At 30.5% G+C, this 17,726-nt stretch overlaps 1 protein-coding gene across 1 annotated transcript in view; it reads right to left on the bottom strand.

The window, feature by feature from the left end:
• Window positions 1–3,954: 3,954 nt before the first annotated feature.
• The window catches only part of LOC119670980 (rho guanine nucleotide exchange factor 10-like), a 391,460-nt gene continuing 377,688 nt past the window's right edge, over window positions 3,955–17,726 (bottom strand). Inside the window, exons 2-6 of the mRNA XM_038081453.1 lie at window positions 15,099–16,177; window positions 14,789–15,031; window positions 8,797–9,634; window positions 6,395–6,996; window positions 3,955–6,334 (exon numbers count right to left, since the gene is read on the bottom strand). Of these exons, the coding sequence (XP_037937381.1) occupies window positions 4,070–6,334; window positions 6,395–6,996; window positions 8,797–9,634; window positions 14,789–15,031; window positions 15,099–16,177 (5,027 nt within the window). The 3' untranslated portion in view covers window positions 3,955–4,069. The remainder of the gene's footprint in view (window positions 6,335–6,394; window positions 6,997–8,796; window positions 9,635–14,788; window positions 15,032–15,098; window positions 16,178–17,726) is intronic.

The following is a 17,726-nucleotide window of genomic DNA, read 5'->3' as shown; positions in this document are numbered from 1 at the left end:
AACAAAACTAATGTAAATGTTTCCATGAAAGGATTTATTATAGAGATGTTAAGTTCCTAATAGAAAGTGTCATAGGTTTCAAAACGAGACGTTTATTTATTTACTATGTTACTACCTGACATTATTTTGAGGCAGGCTTTTGGGAGCAAGAAGTTTTGTCTCAGTGTGAGATCAGAATCTTCCTCAACGGGAGACATACTAGCTTTCATACGACAGACTAATAATATTTAGTTTGGTGGGGTTTTAGATGTCGTCGCATATGTCTTAAAAATGTGGCGGAGTAATATTTAAGATTGAAAAAATCGCACATGTGACAATGATGTCCAACTTAAAGAGCTTTATGATGAAAGTATATGTGCATGTACATATAGTTTTTTAAAGAAAAACATCATAATACAAAGATCGTTTTGTTTTAGTATATGATAATCACATTGTTGAGCGAAACTATTTTATTCATTTTTTGGAAAAGCCATTTGTTATTCTGGTCCTCATTTTTTTAAGTTATTTCCAGTCACCAAGAACTAGACAGCTGGAAATGAGAAATCCAAAAATCTTTAAACATAATAATAAAAAACAAACAATTTATTTTTATACATGATAAATTTATTATTATATTGTATATTCGACATTAATATTTTATTTTTAATATTTAGATATGAATAACTACAGACATTACTTTTATTTAATAACTTACAATAATGATTTTTGCATGTTTTTAAATACACATATTTAAAATTTGTTATTGGTGATTTTTTTAAGTTATGATTATTGTAAACTGTTAAAAATAATTTTATTAATAGTTTTAAAATTACATATTTTAATTTCAATATTTCCATATATAATGTAAATTTTTATTTTATAAACTACATAATATATGATGTTTCTAATTTTAAACTAACAAATGATATATATATATTATATATTTAATTATATTTGATATAATTAATATAAGCAAACACAAAAAAAAAATAAAAAAAACAATAGATAAAATAATAGAAAATAATATTTTTCAGCGCATTAAAGGTTTCATGATTATTCAAAGTGATTTTAGCATTAAATTAATAGATTTTAATGCAAAATTAATATATGGTTTATTTTAATTCTGACAGAACTTCAGCTTTTTACTTATAATAAAACATGAAACCTTAAAAACTGTTTAGAGTGCACATTTGGCCATTTTTATTGATATTTGTTTAATAAACTATTCTATATAATCTTAGCAATTAATATTTTTACTTTAAATACGTTAAGTTTAAAAAAGTGACAGCAACACATTTAATTACATCAACAATGGCTTTCATAATATTAAAATTATTAAACTTCTCATATATTATTTTGTATAAGAAGAGAGAAAGTTATAAAAAATAATTATATTTCTTATACATATTTTACAAATAAAAATAAAATTTATATAATATTTAATTTAACACAAAAACTATTTCATAAATAAATATATGTAATACACATATATATTTCGTTAACAAAATAAAAATAATAAATTCTATTTTAATATTTCAACATATTAAATAATTAAATATTATTAGATTGATTTGTAATAATATATAACAGAAAATATTTAATTTCTAAAAAAATTTTATTTTTTACAAAAATATTTTTCATTATTAAATATATTGAAGCTTAGCTTTAATCTAATTAACATGTATACACTATTAGCTAATTTTTTATACTTAAAGTTAAATTTATACAAAACAAAAACATTCAGTAAATTTATATAAAAATACAAAATAATTAAAAATATAAATTTTTGTTTGTTTGTTTAAAAATTTGTAAAAAATATTTTACTTGTTTTTATTTTTTTTTGTATTTAATTTAAATTCATCAAAGTTTAGCACAATGTGCAGTATTAAGTTTTGCAATTTGAAATTTATACGTAAGGCGTTGAAAATATTTTTAGTAGCAAAAGATTTACAATTAAAAAAATAATAATTATAAACTAATTAAAAAAATGCATGAAAAGCAAATTTAAACATTTTTCTACTATTTACATTTGTGTAATTTTTATAAAAAGCAATAATATTTAAATATTTGCGATTATAAATAAAATAAAATTTCTTACGCTCATGTGAGTTTCTGTGATAGTTTCATATATAAAACAAATTCTATAGCTTTTCAGTCGATTTAACTGAATAAAAAGATTGACAATTGAAACATTTTTGTATATATTTTTAAAGATATTAAATAATATTATTCACTAAACTGACTGACATTTTAATAAAATATAATGTATGCTTTACTAATTATCATTTGTAGTGATCTGCGATAAATATCGATATATATGTGTACATATATATCTATATCCAAAAAATTGTTAATCAATTCTATATACAAACAAAAATATTTTACTTTCTGTGGGTTCGACAGTGGTATAAATAATGATTTAATTGAATCATGCAATTACAGTCATTTTTTCACATTTTTAGAATAGAATTTTTTTTAAAAATTATATTCTTATTTTCTAAAAATATTTTGGTATACATTAACATCAACTATTTTTTTTAAAAACAATGGACACATTTATATAGATAATATATTTACAAATTCAATTGTAATTTATATATATTTCAGCATTTGTTCACTTATATGTATTAGCAATATATATGTATATATATATATAACATAAGATAAACACATATACATCTAAAACAATGACGTATACAGAGACACTTTTAAGGGAAGAGTTCATTGAAAACTAATTTAAAGTTCTTATAGAAACATTTAATTGAAAAAATCCATTATATTTAATGCAAAATGCCTCGAAATATTTTAAAGGTCAGTAGTTCAAAATTCTGCTTCCCTTCTTTGTATATGCCACTGATATATAAGGTTATTTGTATCAATGATAATATATTATTTATTTTGGAAACATATAGATTTATGACTTAAGTTAGTTATTAGTAAAACAAATACATTAACGATATACATATGTATGTAAAGTAAATACTAATAAACAAATATATATCTCACTCAACTCAAAATGCTTTGGTTACATTTAAAATTGAGCAAACACTTTTCAATTTCCAGTATATAATATATATATATTAATTAAATATGCTAAATATATGCATTTGATCGATTTTAGTATAAAAAATTTACTGTCTATAACTTTATTTTCTTCTTAAAACATATATTGTGGTAAATCGTTAATCCTTCTTTGATATATTTGTAATTATTAAACATTAATCATTAATGAAGATGGTTTATGTTTATGTTTATGTTTATCTATCGTAATTTCTCTATACCTTAACATAATATTTTCTAAGCTTTCAAGTACTTACTAAGTAGTCATCTTAGTACTATGCTGATTTCACTTATTTCACAATATATATATATATATACCCATTAAAATTTTTATAATTTTTCAAAAACAACATTATATATTTATACATAAGTGTTACATTTATTATTTTATAACACAATGATTTATATATTAAACAAATTTAATTTATGTTTAAAATATTATATATAATTCATGTTTTAAATCAAGATAAAAATCTGGCTATTTTCACATTACAGATGGAGCTCAATATTTCTCTTTGTATGATAAATTTAAAAGCCAGAAATAATTTTTATTTCTTTTTTTAATTTAAATGTATAATTTTATTTTAAATAATATTTTAAAACTTTATAATTAAGCTCCACCACTTTCTTTTTAGCCTTACATAAAAATATATAGAAATATATAGAATACAATATATCGAAAAAAGTTCAAAGCTTAAATTTAGCGTTTTGTTTCCCATTTCAAGTGTTTAAGTATACACATATTTATATATAGATGAAATTTTGCTTAATATACATACATATCATTTTAATATTCGTTTGAACAAATCTTTTAAATCGATTAAAATTCTTTTAAACTGCCACCACGTTTCAATTTTGCCAAACGCTTGAAGCCACCTACACTGCTACCGCTAGCTGTTGTTGTTAAACCATAACCTGGGCTGATTGCACCAGCGCTGCGCTCACGTTCTCGCACAATAAAACTACCACGAAATCTCACACGACCGCGACGCTCAATACGTTGTATCGGGCGCCACTGAAACTCCTCCGATTATAACTTTTTCTCCCACACCACAATGTGTGCATCGTTTGAATTGGCAATAAGTGGTGATGAAGTGCCACTGCTTAATGTTGCTGCTTTATGTCCTGGTGAATTGGAGTTATTGTACCAGACATGCCGCCAATAGCCACGTCCACCCATTAAAGTTATCACTGTACGCGGTCCATCGGCATTTTGTTGCTGTTGCTGTTGTTTTGCATTCTGTTTCTGTTTACGTTTTAGTGTTGCAACGGCTGGTGCAACTGCATTCGCAGATGCAGCATTGGTATTAGTTGGTGTACCACCAGGTATTTTCATTGTTTGCTTGCAATCATTTAGCATAAGTTTGAAACCATCTTCAGACTTGGGTGTACTATGTTGGTGTATTTCGGCAGTTGTCATAAGTCCATTTTCTGATATGTTACCTAAATCACTGCCATTGCCAGAAGTTTTGTGACTAGCACTGCTACTATTGCGTGACACTGAGCGACCGCCAAATAAACGTATACCCATGCTTTCTTCACTACCTGATGAGGTATATAAACTGGATGATTTTGAATCTACTGACCAATTTGATAAGTCCAGTGAACGTGGTCGTGATGCCTTCATACGTAAGCGTCTATCAAGTGTGCTTACTTTACCGGGTATGGCTGCCAGTTCTGGATCAGAACGTCGCATGCCTTCATACATCATATCCATGAGATTACCTTTTGTGCCTTCTTCTGTGTCGTAGTCCTCTTTAACGAAAATCAACTTGCCATATAAACCATATACGTCACAATAGCCGTGTTCGCTGTGATTTAAAGTACTCGTGTTAGAGTGTATGTTCGCGTTGTAGTAGCCTGCAGATGCGCCCAAACCACGTGGCAATGTTTTTGACATCCGTGATGATTCTGCGGACAAATCACGAAAGCGTTTGCGGTGAAAAGCTGGCGAATTGGCGAGTGAAGCACGTATCTTAGCTGAAAAAGACTGATCGAGTGAGTTTTGTTTGTCTAATTTAGAACTACGCGGTGATGAAGCGACAGAGTCTACATCAATGCTTAAATCACGCAACATTGAGGCTGAAGGTGATGCCGCCCCAGATCCGGTGTCATCCTTTGGCAAATCACGCCTTAGTATAACAGTAGATTCATCTAGATCTTCTTCAGTCAGTTTTTTGGGATCAGCATCTATTGCGGGCAATTGTAAATCATCACCCATACTGGGTGGTGGCGTTGGTATACTGGCTTCTGTGGTAACTGTGGTTGGTAGTGTTTGTGCTGGTGGTGGTTTGTAGCTTGAATATACTTTAGGTAACAATGGTAGTAAAAAGGTGATAGGACCAAAATGTGCATGACATGACATGCTTATGCCGCCACTTATGATTGGTACACCTTCCAAACGAGGCAGTGGTATTGTGACTGCGATGCCAACATTTGTTCCAACCCATAAAAGACCTTTGCAAGCCATTAAAGCTGTCACATATATTGAGCTATTATTTACCGTTTGCTCTTTCTTGCCATCTTTACGTAGTACACTGGATGCAATGTTGATATCCTGCAAATGTTTAAATGTTTCAGTGTGATACAAACACAGAACTGTTGAGTTCTTCAAAGAAATCCATAAACCAATGCCTGAGTGTGCCATTAGATTGACTTGTTGACTGGCGCCGTGTTGTACTTCAAAGCTCTTTTGTATTTCACCGTTTAATGCATTCAAAACATAAACACGGTTTGCACATGAAGCATAAATATTCATATTAATAGGCAAAAGTGATGGTACTGCTAAGCCTGTATCACCTAATTGTACCAATTGTGGATCTTTTAACATCCATACACCATCATATGAGCGTCTATATATTAACATTGTGGCATTCGAGAGTGCGACGTAGACTGCATCAAAATGATACAGAATTTTCATTACGGCGCCAGGTACTGTACAACAGCCCAATTGTTCCTCTTGCTCTGGATTTTGTGCAGAATAAATAAATATTTTGCGACTATCTGTGCCCATCCAAATGAGATCACCCAATAGACTGTTATATTCCTCTCGTGTTTTACAATTGTCCAAACCCTTAACAAATTCCATAGCCGACACTTGAGTTTCATATAAATCAAAAGCGCCCACATCTCGCAAGTTACCAGCCTGCTGGTGATGTTGTGAGAGTATGGCGATGTGTGAAGAGGTACCATCACTAGTGCAAACCCACAAATAGTTCTGTTGCTTAAACCGACGACGAGAATTACCAGTGACCTTAATGTCATTTGCGATGCTATAGTAACATCCACAGCGAACCTATAAATAAAATTAAGGTTTAATGGATAGATTCATATTAGCATTATAATAAATAGTTACCTCCGTTTGATGCTGTGACTTATAAACGGGCAACGCTTTAACAAACAAAGGCATTTTATTGGTTTGTTTTTGTTGCAACTGTTGCTGCTGTTGTTGTTCGTAGGTATTGATGGGCTCCGTAGAGGATGCTTCCCAAGCGGGAGAATTATTTGGATCTAAAGCCAATTGTGCTAAACGTAATTCGGTTATCCATTCCTTCTTCACATTGGGAGTCTGGGTCTGGAATGTGAATGTTTCCTCTTTACCGGATTTACTGCGTGCAATAATTTGCAAACAGCATGAATCAACCCAGGATATTTCTTCATTTTTACGTTGTATTGATCCTTGTATTGTGTTTAAAACATTTCTGGTTATATTCGAGTTAAGTTCCTTGTAAGTGCCTTTTAGACTGCCGACGAGATCGTGTATGCGTGAGATTATTTCATAGTCGTACATTAGAGTGCTCATTTCATTGCAGAGATTATCAGCGCCGTTTGTGAGTTGAGCTGCTGGTGAATTTTCAAGAGAACTTGATGTATAAGATGTGTTAATGGGTAAAGTGTTGGTTGTACTATTGTTGCATGAACTGCTATTCGATTTTAGACTTCCACCACGATTAAGACCTTAAATGGAATAAAAAACCACATTTAGTTAAATGTTTTGGTAATGATAGATCCAAGTAAATTTATTGAAATACGAATAGTATTGTGTTTGATGATAGATTCAAGAGTCCTCACAATGTCCTCACGAAATGATATTTAGAAATTATATATCAATCGCATAATATCGTTTACATATGTATGAGTACAAAAATATTGTTATTAGAGCAAAATAATTAACATCAGAATATAAAAAAGTTAAATTTTGCTAATAAAGAATAGAAAAAAGTACTTTGATATTGACCCAGGAAAAATGAAAATAAGAAGAGATAATGGAATGTTAGAAAATTAAAAGTTTGACAAAGTAGAAAAGAATGCAAAGAAAACGAGAAAGAGCATATGAAAGATCGATCAAATAGATGTTTTAAATGATAATGACGCATATTGAGTAAGAATATTAAAATAATGAAAAGAAGATAAAAAGATATAAGAGTGTAGAGAAAATGAAAAAGAATATATAAAAAATCAGGATCCCCTAAGTGATCACAAACTTTAGATACTAACTCGTATTTCATCACGCAAAGAAGAAGAAGACGAGAAGACTATTTTTTTATATAAACTAATAAAAATATTTAAAATTTACTAAATTACATCCGTAGAAGTCCTAACTCAACACCACTGAATGATTTTCTTTTCGATTGCGTGCACATAATGTGGAACTTCCTTGATGAAACGCGCATTAATAGGTCATACGAAATGATATGGTAAACAATAACCTATTGTTGCTATTAAAGATGTTGTTGGTGAACAAACTGAGGGATAACACAACACTTTATTTCTGTACATTAAATTTTTAAAGACACAACAACGAATAAAAAATGAATTAAATTGTTGGCAATGAAGTGAAGTCCATGTGCGATTTGTTTTCGTTTTCACAAATTTCGTGCCAATAAACTGCAACAATCGCTGGGCTGGAATAGTAGACGCACCATTATAGAAATGCTTCGGTTGAGGCTGTCAAAAGCGTTTAAATTCATGTTAATTTGTTGATTTATGCAATTTAGCGAAGTTCACAGTTTTTCTATTACAATTTGAGTAGTTGGCATTCATGACTTAAAAAGAATAATGCAGATGAACGAGGGGCAAACTTCAATACAAATTATGTATGGTATGTTTAAATGTTTTGAAGGAAGGGTTTCCGCTTCGAAATTGATAAATTGCGAAGAAGATAAGAAGAACGAACAACAGATGAGCGTAGAAAAATACACGAAAAGTCAAAATGCAATATTTTTTTATTTGAAATGTTTTGTTGACTTGACTTCCCTAAAAGATAAACATCGTTTGTTGAGAGTGTACAACTTAAAGTTTTATATTTCTTGAATGAAAGGGAAAGTTTGGGTATATTGTAGACAAATTAATTTTGAAAATAAGAAAATATATACTTACAAGCAATTTAATAAGTTGAACTAATAAGTTACAATTGAAAAATAAGTTGGACTTGTAATGAAGATTGTTTGTACCAATAAAGTGATATACTAGTTCAACATTCTTGAGCTATTATCGGTTAGTCTTATCGATACTCTCATAGATATAGTTTTAAAACTGTGAATTCTAATATATGTCTAAAGATAATAGTTAAACTTAATTTATATCAAATATCAAATCTTTCTTTATAAACTTTCCGAAAGGAGTTCATTTGAAAAAAACCTTTAGTATTTTAAATCAACTTTATGCACATAATCGCAATGGGCCAGAATATCTCTTCTTTCAGGATTTAATTACACTCAATATCTGCGATATATGGTAACTTCATAACAAACTTACCTGCAGTTAATATTCTCGATAATGTTGCAGAAGTACTATTATCGACAATTTCAACATCGGTAACCGGATACATCCATTTGAAACTGAGTTTTTCTGTAGCACCGAAATCATGTGATTGTTTTGGAGCCACAGAAACGCAAATCACCTTATCATTCAGCAACAATAGACGTCTCTGTTTCGACTTCACAATAAAGCCAGCTTGATTAAATTCCATATGTGTAACATTATCTTCACGCAATAAGTAACGTGGACGATTGCCATCATTCGAGGTAAGTGAACGTGTATTGAATGTACCGCTAATATGACCCAACATTTCTTTGAAACCCTGATATTGTTCGGCCTCTCGTTTGCGTTCATTTAACATTTCAGCCAATAGTTCTAATTGTGTTAAAGCCAATTGTAAAGACATACGATCATGATGTCCTTGTGGTGTGTATTTTAATAAGTCCTGTAGAAAGAGTATAAATTGTGGAAATCTTTGTACTGGTTTCACCATTAAACCAAAGAATGATAAGCGATCATGGGCACTGATCTGTTTCACTTTGAAGAAATCCGCTAAAGCTGATTTGCGTTTCTCTTCCATTTTGGCGAGTTCCATGGCCGCTGAGAAATTATTAATAAAACCGGAATAGATTTCCAATATACGTGGTTTGCTGAATGCACTGACAAAGCAATCACCCAATTTTTCATCTCGATCCCAATTTCGTACGCATTCGGCTAAGGCAATGCGAAACAATTTGTGAGAGTGTAAAATTTCGGGTAGACGATGAAATAGCGTTGATATTTTGGCAGCGCTCAATACTGGTGGACTGCTTTCTTCGAGTGGTTGTTTGTAATCCTATAGGTAGAGATGCAAGCGAAAAGAGATGAAAATAGTACGAAAAAGAAAAAGATATATATTAGTTATTGTGTATAATTTAATAAGTGATTTTTTATATTATTAAAAAAGGCGTACAAGTTTTTATTGGATATGAGTTATTGCTTATTTTCTATTCTCCAGATAAAAACTTCATTACCTTCTATATTTATTATTTCAGTTTAAAATACCTATTTCTAAATTTTAGTAATTGTTACTATTTTACTATATTTTGTATTTTTATTTTTATTGTATGGGATGATTTTAGTACATATTTTTCATGTTAGTGGTGATGGTTATGCATTTTTATTTATTATGCGTGACGGGGTATGGTTGGATGGCATGAAAAGAAAAATATAAAAGATTTATGATTTGTTTGGAGATTAAATTACAAGTAATCTTATATATTATTATATTACAATAATTGTTCAAAATGCAGAAATATAAAAAAAATTTAAGTAAAAAAAGGTGCGAAGTGAAATATAAATATATGTTGAATCTAACATAAGTAAAGTAATTTTGCAATGCAAATAAAATCTAAGCTTAATAATAAACAAATATGAGAACTTAGAGCTCAGAGAAAGCTGAGTACACAAACTGATAGTAACAATTCAAATAAAAAGATTAATTCCTACTTAGTAAGTACTTTTCCTTTACTTTAAATATTGAGTCTCATCACTAAGGGATAATTGTGGATTTTTCTATGTAGATGTTGCTGCTATTTGATTTACAATTGCTTTCTTTCAGTCGAATATTTCGCAGAAGTATTTATAGCACAGAAGTATTTATAACATTTTCAGTCTACAATGAAAAAATAACATAGCTTTTCATATATAGCAGTGAATAGACACAATGGGTTGTTATCCGAATGCATAGAAACCCTTTATAATGATCATATTGCTGTGAGTCGGTGAAGCAAGTTTCACCTTATCTTCTTTGTTATTGTGCGAAGTTTGTAGAATGTTTGTGTTAACTCTATTTTCTCTATTACTTCCTATATTTTCTATTTTATAAAAATCAAGTGTCCCTAACAATCGAAGCACTGATAATGGCTAGGTATTATTTTTATTGTAAATGACAACGGTACTTTATAATATGTATATGTTATATATAATATTATAAATAATATATGTATATTATATTATTAGATCTATCCCTGTTATACTTGAAGAGAGCCTTTAAAGTTAACCGAAAAAAGTTGAGGTTATTGGCAAACGTAATTATGTCTTCGGATTCTAGATCACAGACTCCTTTCGATTCAATGTAATTAAACTGAAAGTATTGGCTTTGTTACTCAGTAATGGCAGAATACGAGCATAGTTTGGTTAAGTGGAAGTTTCACTCTGTATCTCAAAATGGAGAGTATTGAACTTTACTCTCATGGAGAGTATTGAACTTTACTCTCATTTTTAAAAGATGTAGTTCACAACAGAGAAAGTCCAAATTTAAGATTTGGGCTGAGAAATTTGTCATTTCTATCGTTGTAGGCATACAGTGTCTACATTGCTACAAGGCATCTATATATTTTATTGTCACTTCATTAAGTGTATCTACGACATCTTAAATACGTAAATCAAAGACAATCTCTTTTTATTAAAACACTATACTTGTACGCCAGTTCAGAAAATTTTAAGTTCTTTACAACAGTTTACTTTTAATTTTTTTTTACGATATCAAAATTGATCTACCTTTTATAACTAGGAAAGAGAACTTTCCAAACTTAAAGTAAAAGGTATAGAAATGTGTTATTTACTAAAAACTTTGATTGTTAAAATTTTGATTGAGGCTGTACGTGACAAGGCTTTTTCGAGTTTAGAAGAGTAAACAATTAATGGAGGGACTGAATGACTATTGTCATTCAGTCAGCTCGAGTGTTTATCGATATCAGGTCGACTGCTAATGTTACAATGTTACAATACTTCAGATTTACCATTAGAAGTCTTCTTAAAAATTTATATTAATTATTATAATTTGAAAGAAACGTTTCAAATATTTGAAGATACGTGCAATTTATTTGTAATATAGAATGGCAAAACGTTTTAAATAGAATTTTTACCTATATAAAGTTTATTCTTTATTACATGTCCCAAAAAAAAGCTGCTTAATGAAATGGATTTCTCAGAAATAAGAAAATTTGATTCAAGCAAAATAGAGAAAGAAGATAAAACTTTGTTATTAAAACAAAGATTACGAAAGTTGAGAACAATATTTCATCCATCCAAACATCTAAGCACAACAGCACACATAATTCTTATGTTTCCTTAATGAACACAGAGTTTAGTGTAAAATTGCGTTTATTACGAGTATATAATAAAAACAACAAAAACAACAAAATAAATGAAACACAATTAAGCCAACGCAGGACTACGTTCCATCCTAGTTCTTTTTCAGTTTATTATTGAATTGGCAGACATGGCGTACTTGGCAACATGGCAATATGATTGCCAATTCCATGTGGCAACTTGGCCTGAATTACTGAGCGGTGGTATTGCTTACTTGGCCTGTGTGTATTGCACAAGCGTAACTTAATAGTCGAACGGATGGATAGACGGATGAATGGATGGATTAGTGGTCAATAACGATAATTGAATATTCGATATAAAATTACTTATTTAGACACGAGTCGAAATATAGAAAAAAAAATCCATGTATATATATATAAAAGGAATTATAAGTATAAAAGCAATCAAGGATATTCCTTTACATTTTCTCAGTAAATTAGATTAAGTTTCTAAACAAAACAAAAACGTAAGTTGCAAACAAAGTAATTTCTGCAATCATAATAAAAATGAAAAAATTCTAGGGACATTCATGCAAGGAACATTCATGGACATTGCGTGCAAGTCTAATGTTTAATGATTTAGAATAAATTGTATACTTAATAAATTAAATTCGTTCAAATAGTAAAAGATAAATTATATGTTCAATAAATTAAAGATATTTTCAAGCATAGTAAAAAAATATAATAATTTATTATAAAAATTTTTGAATTAGTGCATATTTAATAAAAATATGGGATTCAGCTTGAATGTTAAAATTATAATAGGGGTATTCACGAACCCGAGTAACGAGCTTTGTGACTGAGTAATGTAGTAATAGTGGAAAGCAGTTACAATAAAATAAGACAGGAAGTTGTTTGACGGATATCATTAAAATAATTATAATTTTAGAATATACCTCCAAAAGCGGTAATATTCTCTTTGTTGTTGTATTTATATATTAAAACTTAAATCTCTTAGCTCTAGATATTTATATATGGTCTATATGGGAGACCCATTTAATTAATTAATTTATTTAAAAATTAAAATAATCTAAATAAAATTTAAATTTAGATATTTTCTATATAGAAGGTGTAAAAAAAAATAACGATAATTTTGAAATTAAGTCCTTTTTATGTAATGGTTGCAGTGCTAGTAACGGTTAGTTTAACTGATAGTCTGTTGTAATGATTGTAGTGTAAAGTTTATAATTATTTATGATGAAAAATAAATCATTTCAATGATAGTTTCTTCAAAAGCCAAGGGCGAAAAACAAATCGGTCAGGATTGGTCCTATAAAATTTTTTACATCGACATTTCTTTTACTGAAATGAAATAGTTCATTACAGTTTTCGACCGACTGATTACATTTTGCGTATGTAATCACATTGTTATCGTAATCCCGTAAAAATAATTAACTTTGTTTAGCAATTGAAGAATTTTGCTTATACCACAGCTTGTAGCGAAATATAACAATACCGTAGTGTCTCGATCATCTTATTCTCCAGACATGGTACCCGTAACTTTTTTCTATTTGCCAAATTTAAAAAGATACTTAAAGTTTTTCAGCAATAGATCAGATAAAGGCAAAACCTTAGATCCACTACAACATCAGAACTAAAAATAAGTTTGAAAGTGAGATTTCCTAAATCAAAAATTATGATAACAGGTGTACATTATCAAAGATGAACTACTTTGGTAAGAATGGAATAAGTATTGAAGATTACACACTTTTAGAAGAAATCAAGATTCTTATTTTTTAATCACACCTCCTATAGTTTATACTGCAAAAGAAACTCTTATGTTGTACTATACATATAATATTTCATTTCATCGGTTTTGGATAAGGATAAGGTTGACTTGAGGTTTGAGCTATGAAAATATTTTTTTTGAATAAAAGTGATAAGTAATAAAAAATATATATAAAACTTTGCAAATGAAGCGACTAAGGAAATGATTATCGGTTTTTGTGTGTGTATGTTGCTGTCTAATTAAGCGTGATTGGCTTTGATAATATATATTGAAGCGAACTATTTGATTAAGACATAATATATAAAGTTGTTACTAAAAACTTTTGCAATAATTTGCATGCAAAATAAAAACTTAAGAGACAATGTTTTGAAAATACTTCTAACGCGTTACTAATACAAAATTTTTTTTTTCTAATTGGGTTTTTAAGATAATATATTCGTAAATCGCTATGATTAAATTTTTAATGAATTCTAATTTAGTTTTATGTTTAACTATATAGATTTTTGTCGATCCAGTTAGATGCAAAACCTCGCAGCAAATTGTAATCATTTGATTCTGCTCATTGCCATTCCTTTTATTATGTTGCAAATCTTGTTTAATCGTGTCAATTCCACATCAATATGAATCTTCCAAGTATGTATTGGGCATTCTCCTTCTCTACTACTTCGACAATAAATAATAAAATTTAATTTAATTAACTCACTTTTTGTTAAAAAAGATAGCTTCGGTTTTAAGTTAAAATATACGATACATTTGAATATTAGGATTAAAACTAATTTTATCATAAATTTAAATTCTGATTAAAATCAGTCTTATCTATAGATTAAGAGGTTGGCTGAAATAAATATAACTACATAAATATTTCACGAAGTACTACTCTCATAAATACTCTAGCACAAGTGCAAAATCATATTATAGATTACCTAAGCAAAGCTAAGATAAGAAGCTGTAAATAGCAAAAAAATTATTTCTACATTAAATTTATTTTATGTAAATATTTTTGAAGTTTAAAAAAATCCGTCATTCAACATTTTCAAAAAATTGTCTCTTCACAGTTTTTTTTAATGCAAAAAAAACTAATCAAAAAACTGTGATAAATTTTTGTCATGCCCAAATCTGTACTTACATTGACTAGACGTTGCAGGGTTGCCACATATGAATTTTCACTATGTACAATGGCGGCCACAATATGGCGTCTTTTCAGTTGCTGCTGTGAAAGACCTGGTGGCGCTGGTGGTAGTGTAGGTGTAATCAGTCGTGTATGTGCTGTGCGTGCAGTGCCATTTGCGCGACTTCCAGGCGGTATCATTAAATCAACATCAAAACGTAATGTGGATGCTGATAATGATATAGTGTCATCATCTTCATTCTATTAAGAGAAAACAATGAAAATGTTAAGAATCTATAGGAATCAATAACTAGAGTATTTAACTTACTTCTGGTACACCAGGCATTTTATATGGATTTGTTGAATTATAATTCGACATTTTCTGCGGTGAAGCATGTTGTTCATTACAAGCTGCCGCATCTGGTATATCAATACTGGACGATGATGACTGGCGACCATCACGACCACCAACATCATATTGATGTGATGAGCCACGTCTGATTGACCACCAACGCGATAAACGCCCACCAGGTGATTCACCTGGTGTTGTTATATCCTCACGCGGTGGCTGATGTGCTGTTGGCATTGTACAGGCACTTGCCCTTCTTGTCAATGTACCGTTGCTATCAGCGACACCGTTCAACGAATTGGCTGTATAGTTCGCTGAATTGTTGTTGGCTGCGTTTCCAGCGTTGGAAGAGCTCGAGCGCCATTTGTCGAAGGACAGATGCTGTTTGGCTCTATTGAAGGTGGAACGCAATTGAGAATTGCGTTGATTTGGTGCGCTTAAAGAAGTCACGTTGCGTTCGTCTTCAGTTACCGCTGCCTCCTCGTCGGAGGTATTGGCAACTGTGGCTGTTGTAGCTGTAGAGTTAAATGTGGAACTTAAGTCCTGTTCTGACTGGTCTGAGCACCAGCTATTTTCGGAGTGCAGTGTACGTGTTGAGTTGTTGTGTTCGAGACGTTTTTTTGTTGCACTATTTGTTGTTGCTGATGTGGTTGTGATAACACCACCAACGGCCGCTGAGCCGCCGTTGGTGCTAAAACTTCCGCCGGCAATTGTGCTGCCGGTAACGGCTATGGTGGCCGTATGTTCCGCTTCGTGTACTTTACCAATGCCCGCACTAGACGGGCTTCCACAACTTTTACTGTGCTGGTGGTGGTGATGATGATGGTGCTGATGTTGAAGTGTATTAACTGATGCTATGGTACTAGCGTTGGGTATTATCAGCGGATGTAAGCCGTTATAAGCAGTTCGTGAATTTTTCAATGGATCCGTGTGTAATAAAGCGGTAGCGCTATGTAATTGAGCCGTTGTTGTAGTCGTGTTGCTGTTGTTATTAGAACTCAAATGTACGGGTGCGGGTATTGGCTCGTCCCAGGATCCAGAATTCAACTTGGGTTCATCTAAAATTGAAAGAACGCAAAAAAAAAATTGTTAAAAATGTATATATTGATAAAGAGACGGTAAATTTATAATGTGGCAACACTGTTCTATAAATAAAAGTAATTTTTAACACCGTTTGGTGTCATGTTATGTGGTGAAAAATGTTTACACTTAACTTCTGCCCAAAAGGCAAAAAATCACCTAACCAAGGCGAATAGCATGACATGGTGCTTAACAATACAGAATACGAGTACCCTGAGATGGATGACAACAGAACCAATTGTTGACCAATGCCTGACAGCAAAATACAAATCAGAAGACAAGTAAATGCGCAGCTTATCACTGCCACAAACACATTAAAGACGTTAATGCCGACGTTTATCTTAAGCTGTTTCGTTTCGAAACGCTATTAAGGCCCATTAAAACGAATCGAGTAATCTTGTGGTTGTCGCAAGCGCAAAATGACAAAATAAAATTGAAATTAAAAGCAGAGAACGGAAAATAAATAATGTGAAAGAATAAGAAATTTTGCAAATTATAAACTGACATAAGAAAAAAAACTACAAATATTGGCATAGTAGAAACTGCAAATGTTCTTGAGGTATCAAACACCTACTCTGACTAGTAGCTAACGAGTGTTTTGTATGGAGCATTTCAAAGTCCAGAGTACCAAGTAGCTTTAATAAACAATAAAAAATAAAAAAAAAATATGTTTGATATAAAACAGTAATTGCAATGTAATTGTGGGCTACGTTGCGAATCATGAGTTGCCAATTTTGTTATTCAGAGCAATGATCTAATCATCAACAAGACAAAAGTAGAAAATTCATGGCGGAATACGTTTCGGTTTTTAATCGAATTCAAATACTCAATGAAGTGGGCAGATTGAAACTGGCCGGTCTTAAACCTGCCACCGATGTTGAAAGCCTAACAATGGTGTTCTAATTGGCACAATCAAGGTTTAACCAACGTTGATTTGCGTAACATTTAATACACAAATTCGAGTACTGTTCCAGTAGCTACTTAGCAGTAGTTCTTGTAGAGGTGTTGTACTCGTAGTAATATTTGATTGGAAATTCAAGGCATAGAATTTTAATTTAAAAAAAAATTATATTCTAAATATAGGGTGTTTTTTTAAAATGGGTTGAATTTAAAATTGAAAGACAATAAACATAATATTAATATATCATTTTAAAACTTTGGTGCTCCAATTTTCTATAGCTTTTTCGATTGTCTTACAGCATTATATGTATGTCTCACAAGATTCATTGATGAATATATTGCATACCAATTTTCTGAACTTTTAAAGAAGGCCGACCTAACTATGTAACCAGTATAAATAGTAAAAGCAGAGGTGCTTTCAGAAGTACAGAAATGAATAAGAGAAGCCAATGTGTAGCACATATAATTTTTTTTTAAAATTCAAAATATTTATAAAAATCTTTTAGAAAGAATAATGTTTTATTTTTATTCTGTGTTTTTAAAGATAATACATTTTACATATAGACATTCATAGATCCATAGTCCATATCATAGATTCATAGATAAATATATTTATATATTTCATAA

Source organism: Teleopsis dalmanni, chromosome 1 (genome assembly GCF_002237135.1).
Source record: "Teleopsis dalmanni isolate 2A chromosome 1, ASM223713v2, whole genome shotgun sequence".
Lineage (NCBI taxonomy): Eukaryota > Metazoa > Arthropoda > Insecta > Diptera > Diopsidae > Teleopsis > Teleopsis dalmanni.
This window is presented reverse-complemented; position numbering and strand designations above follow the sequence as displayed.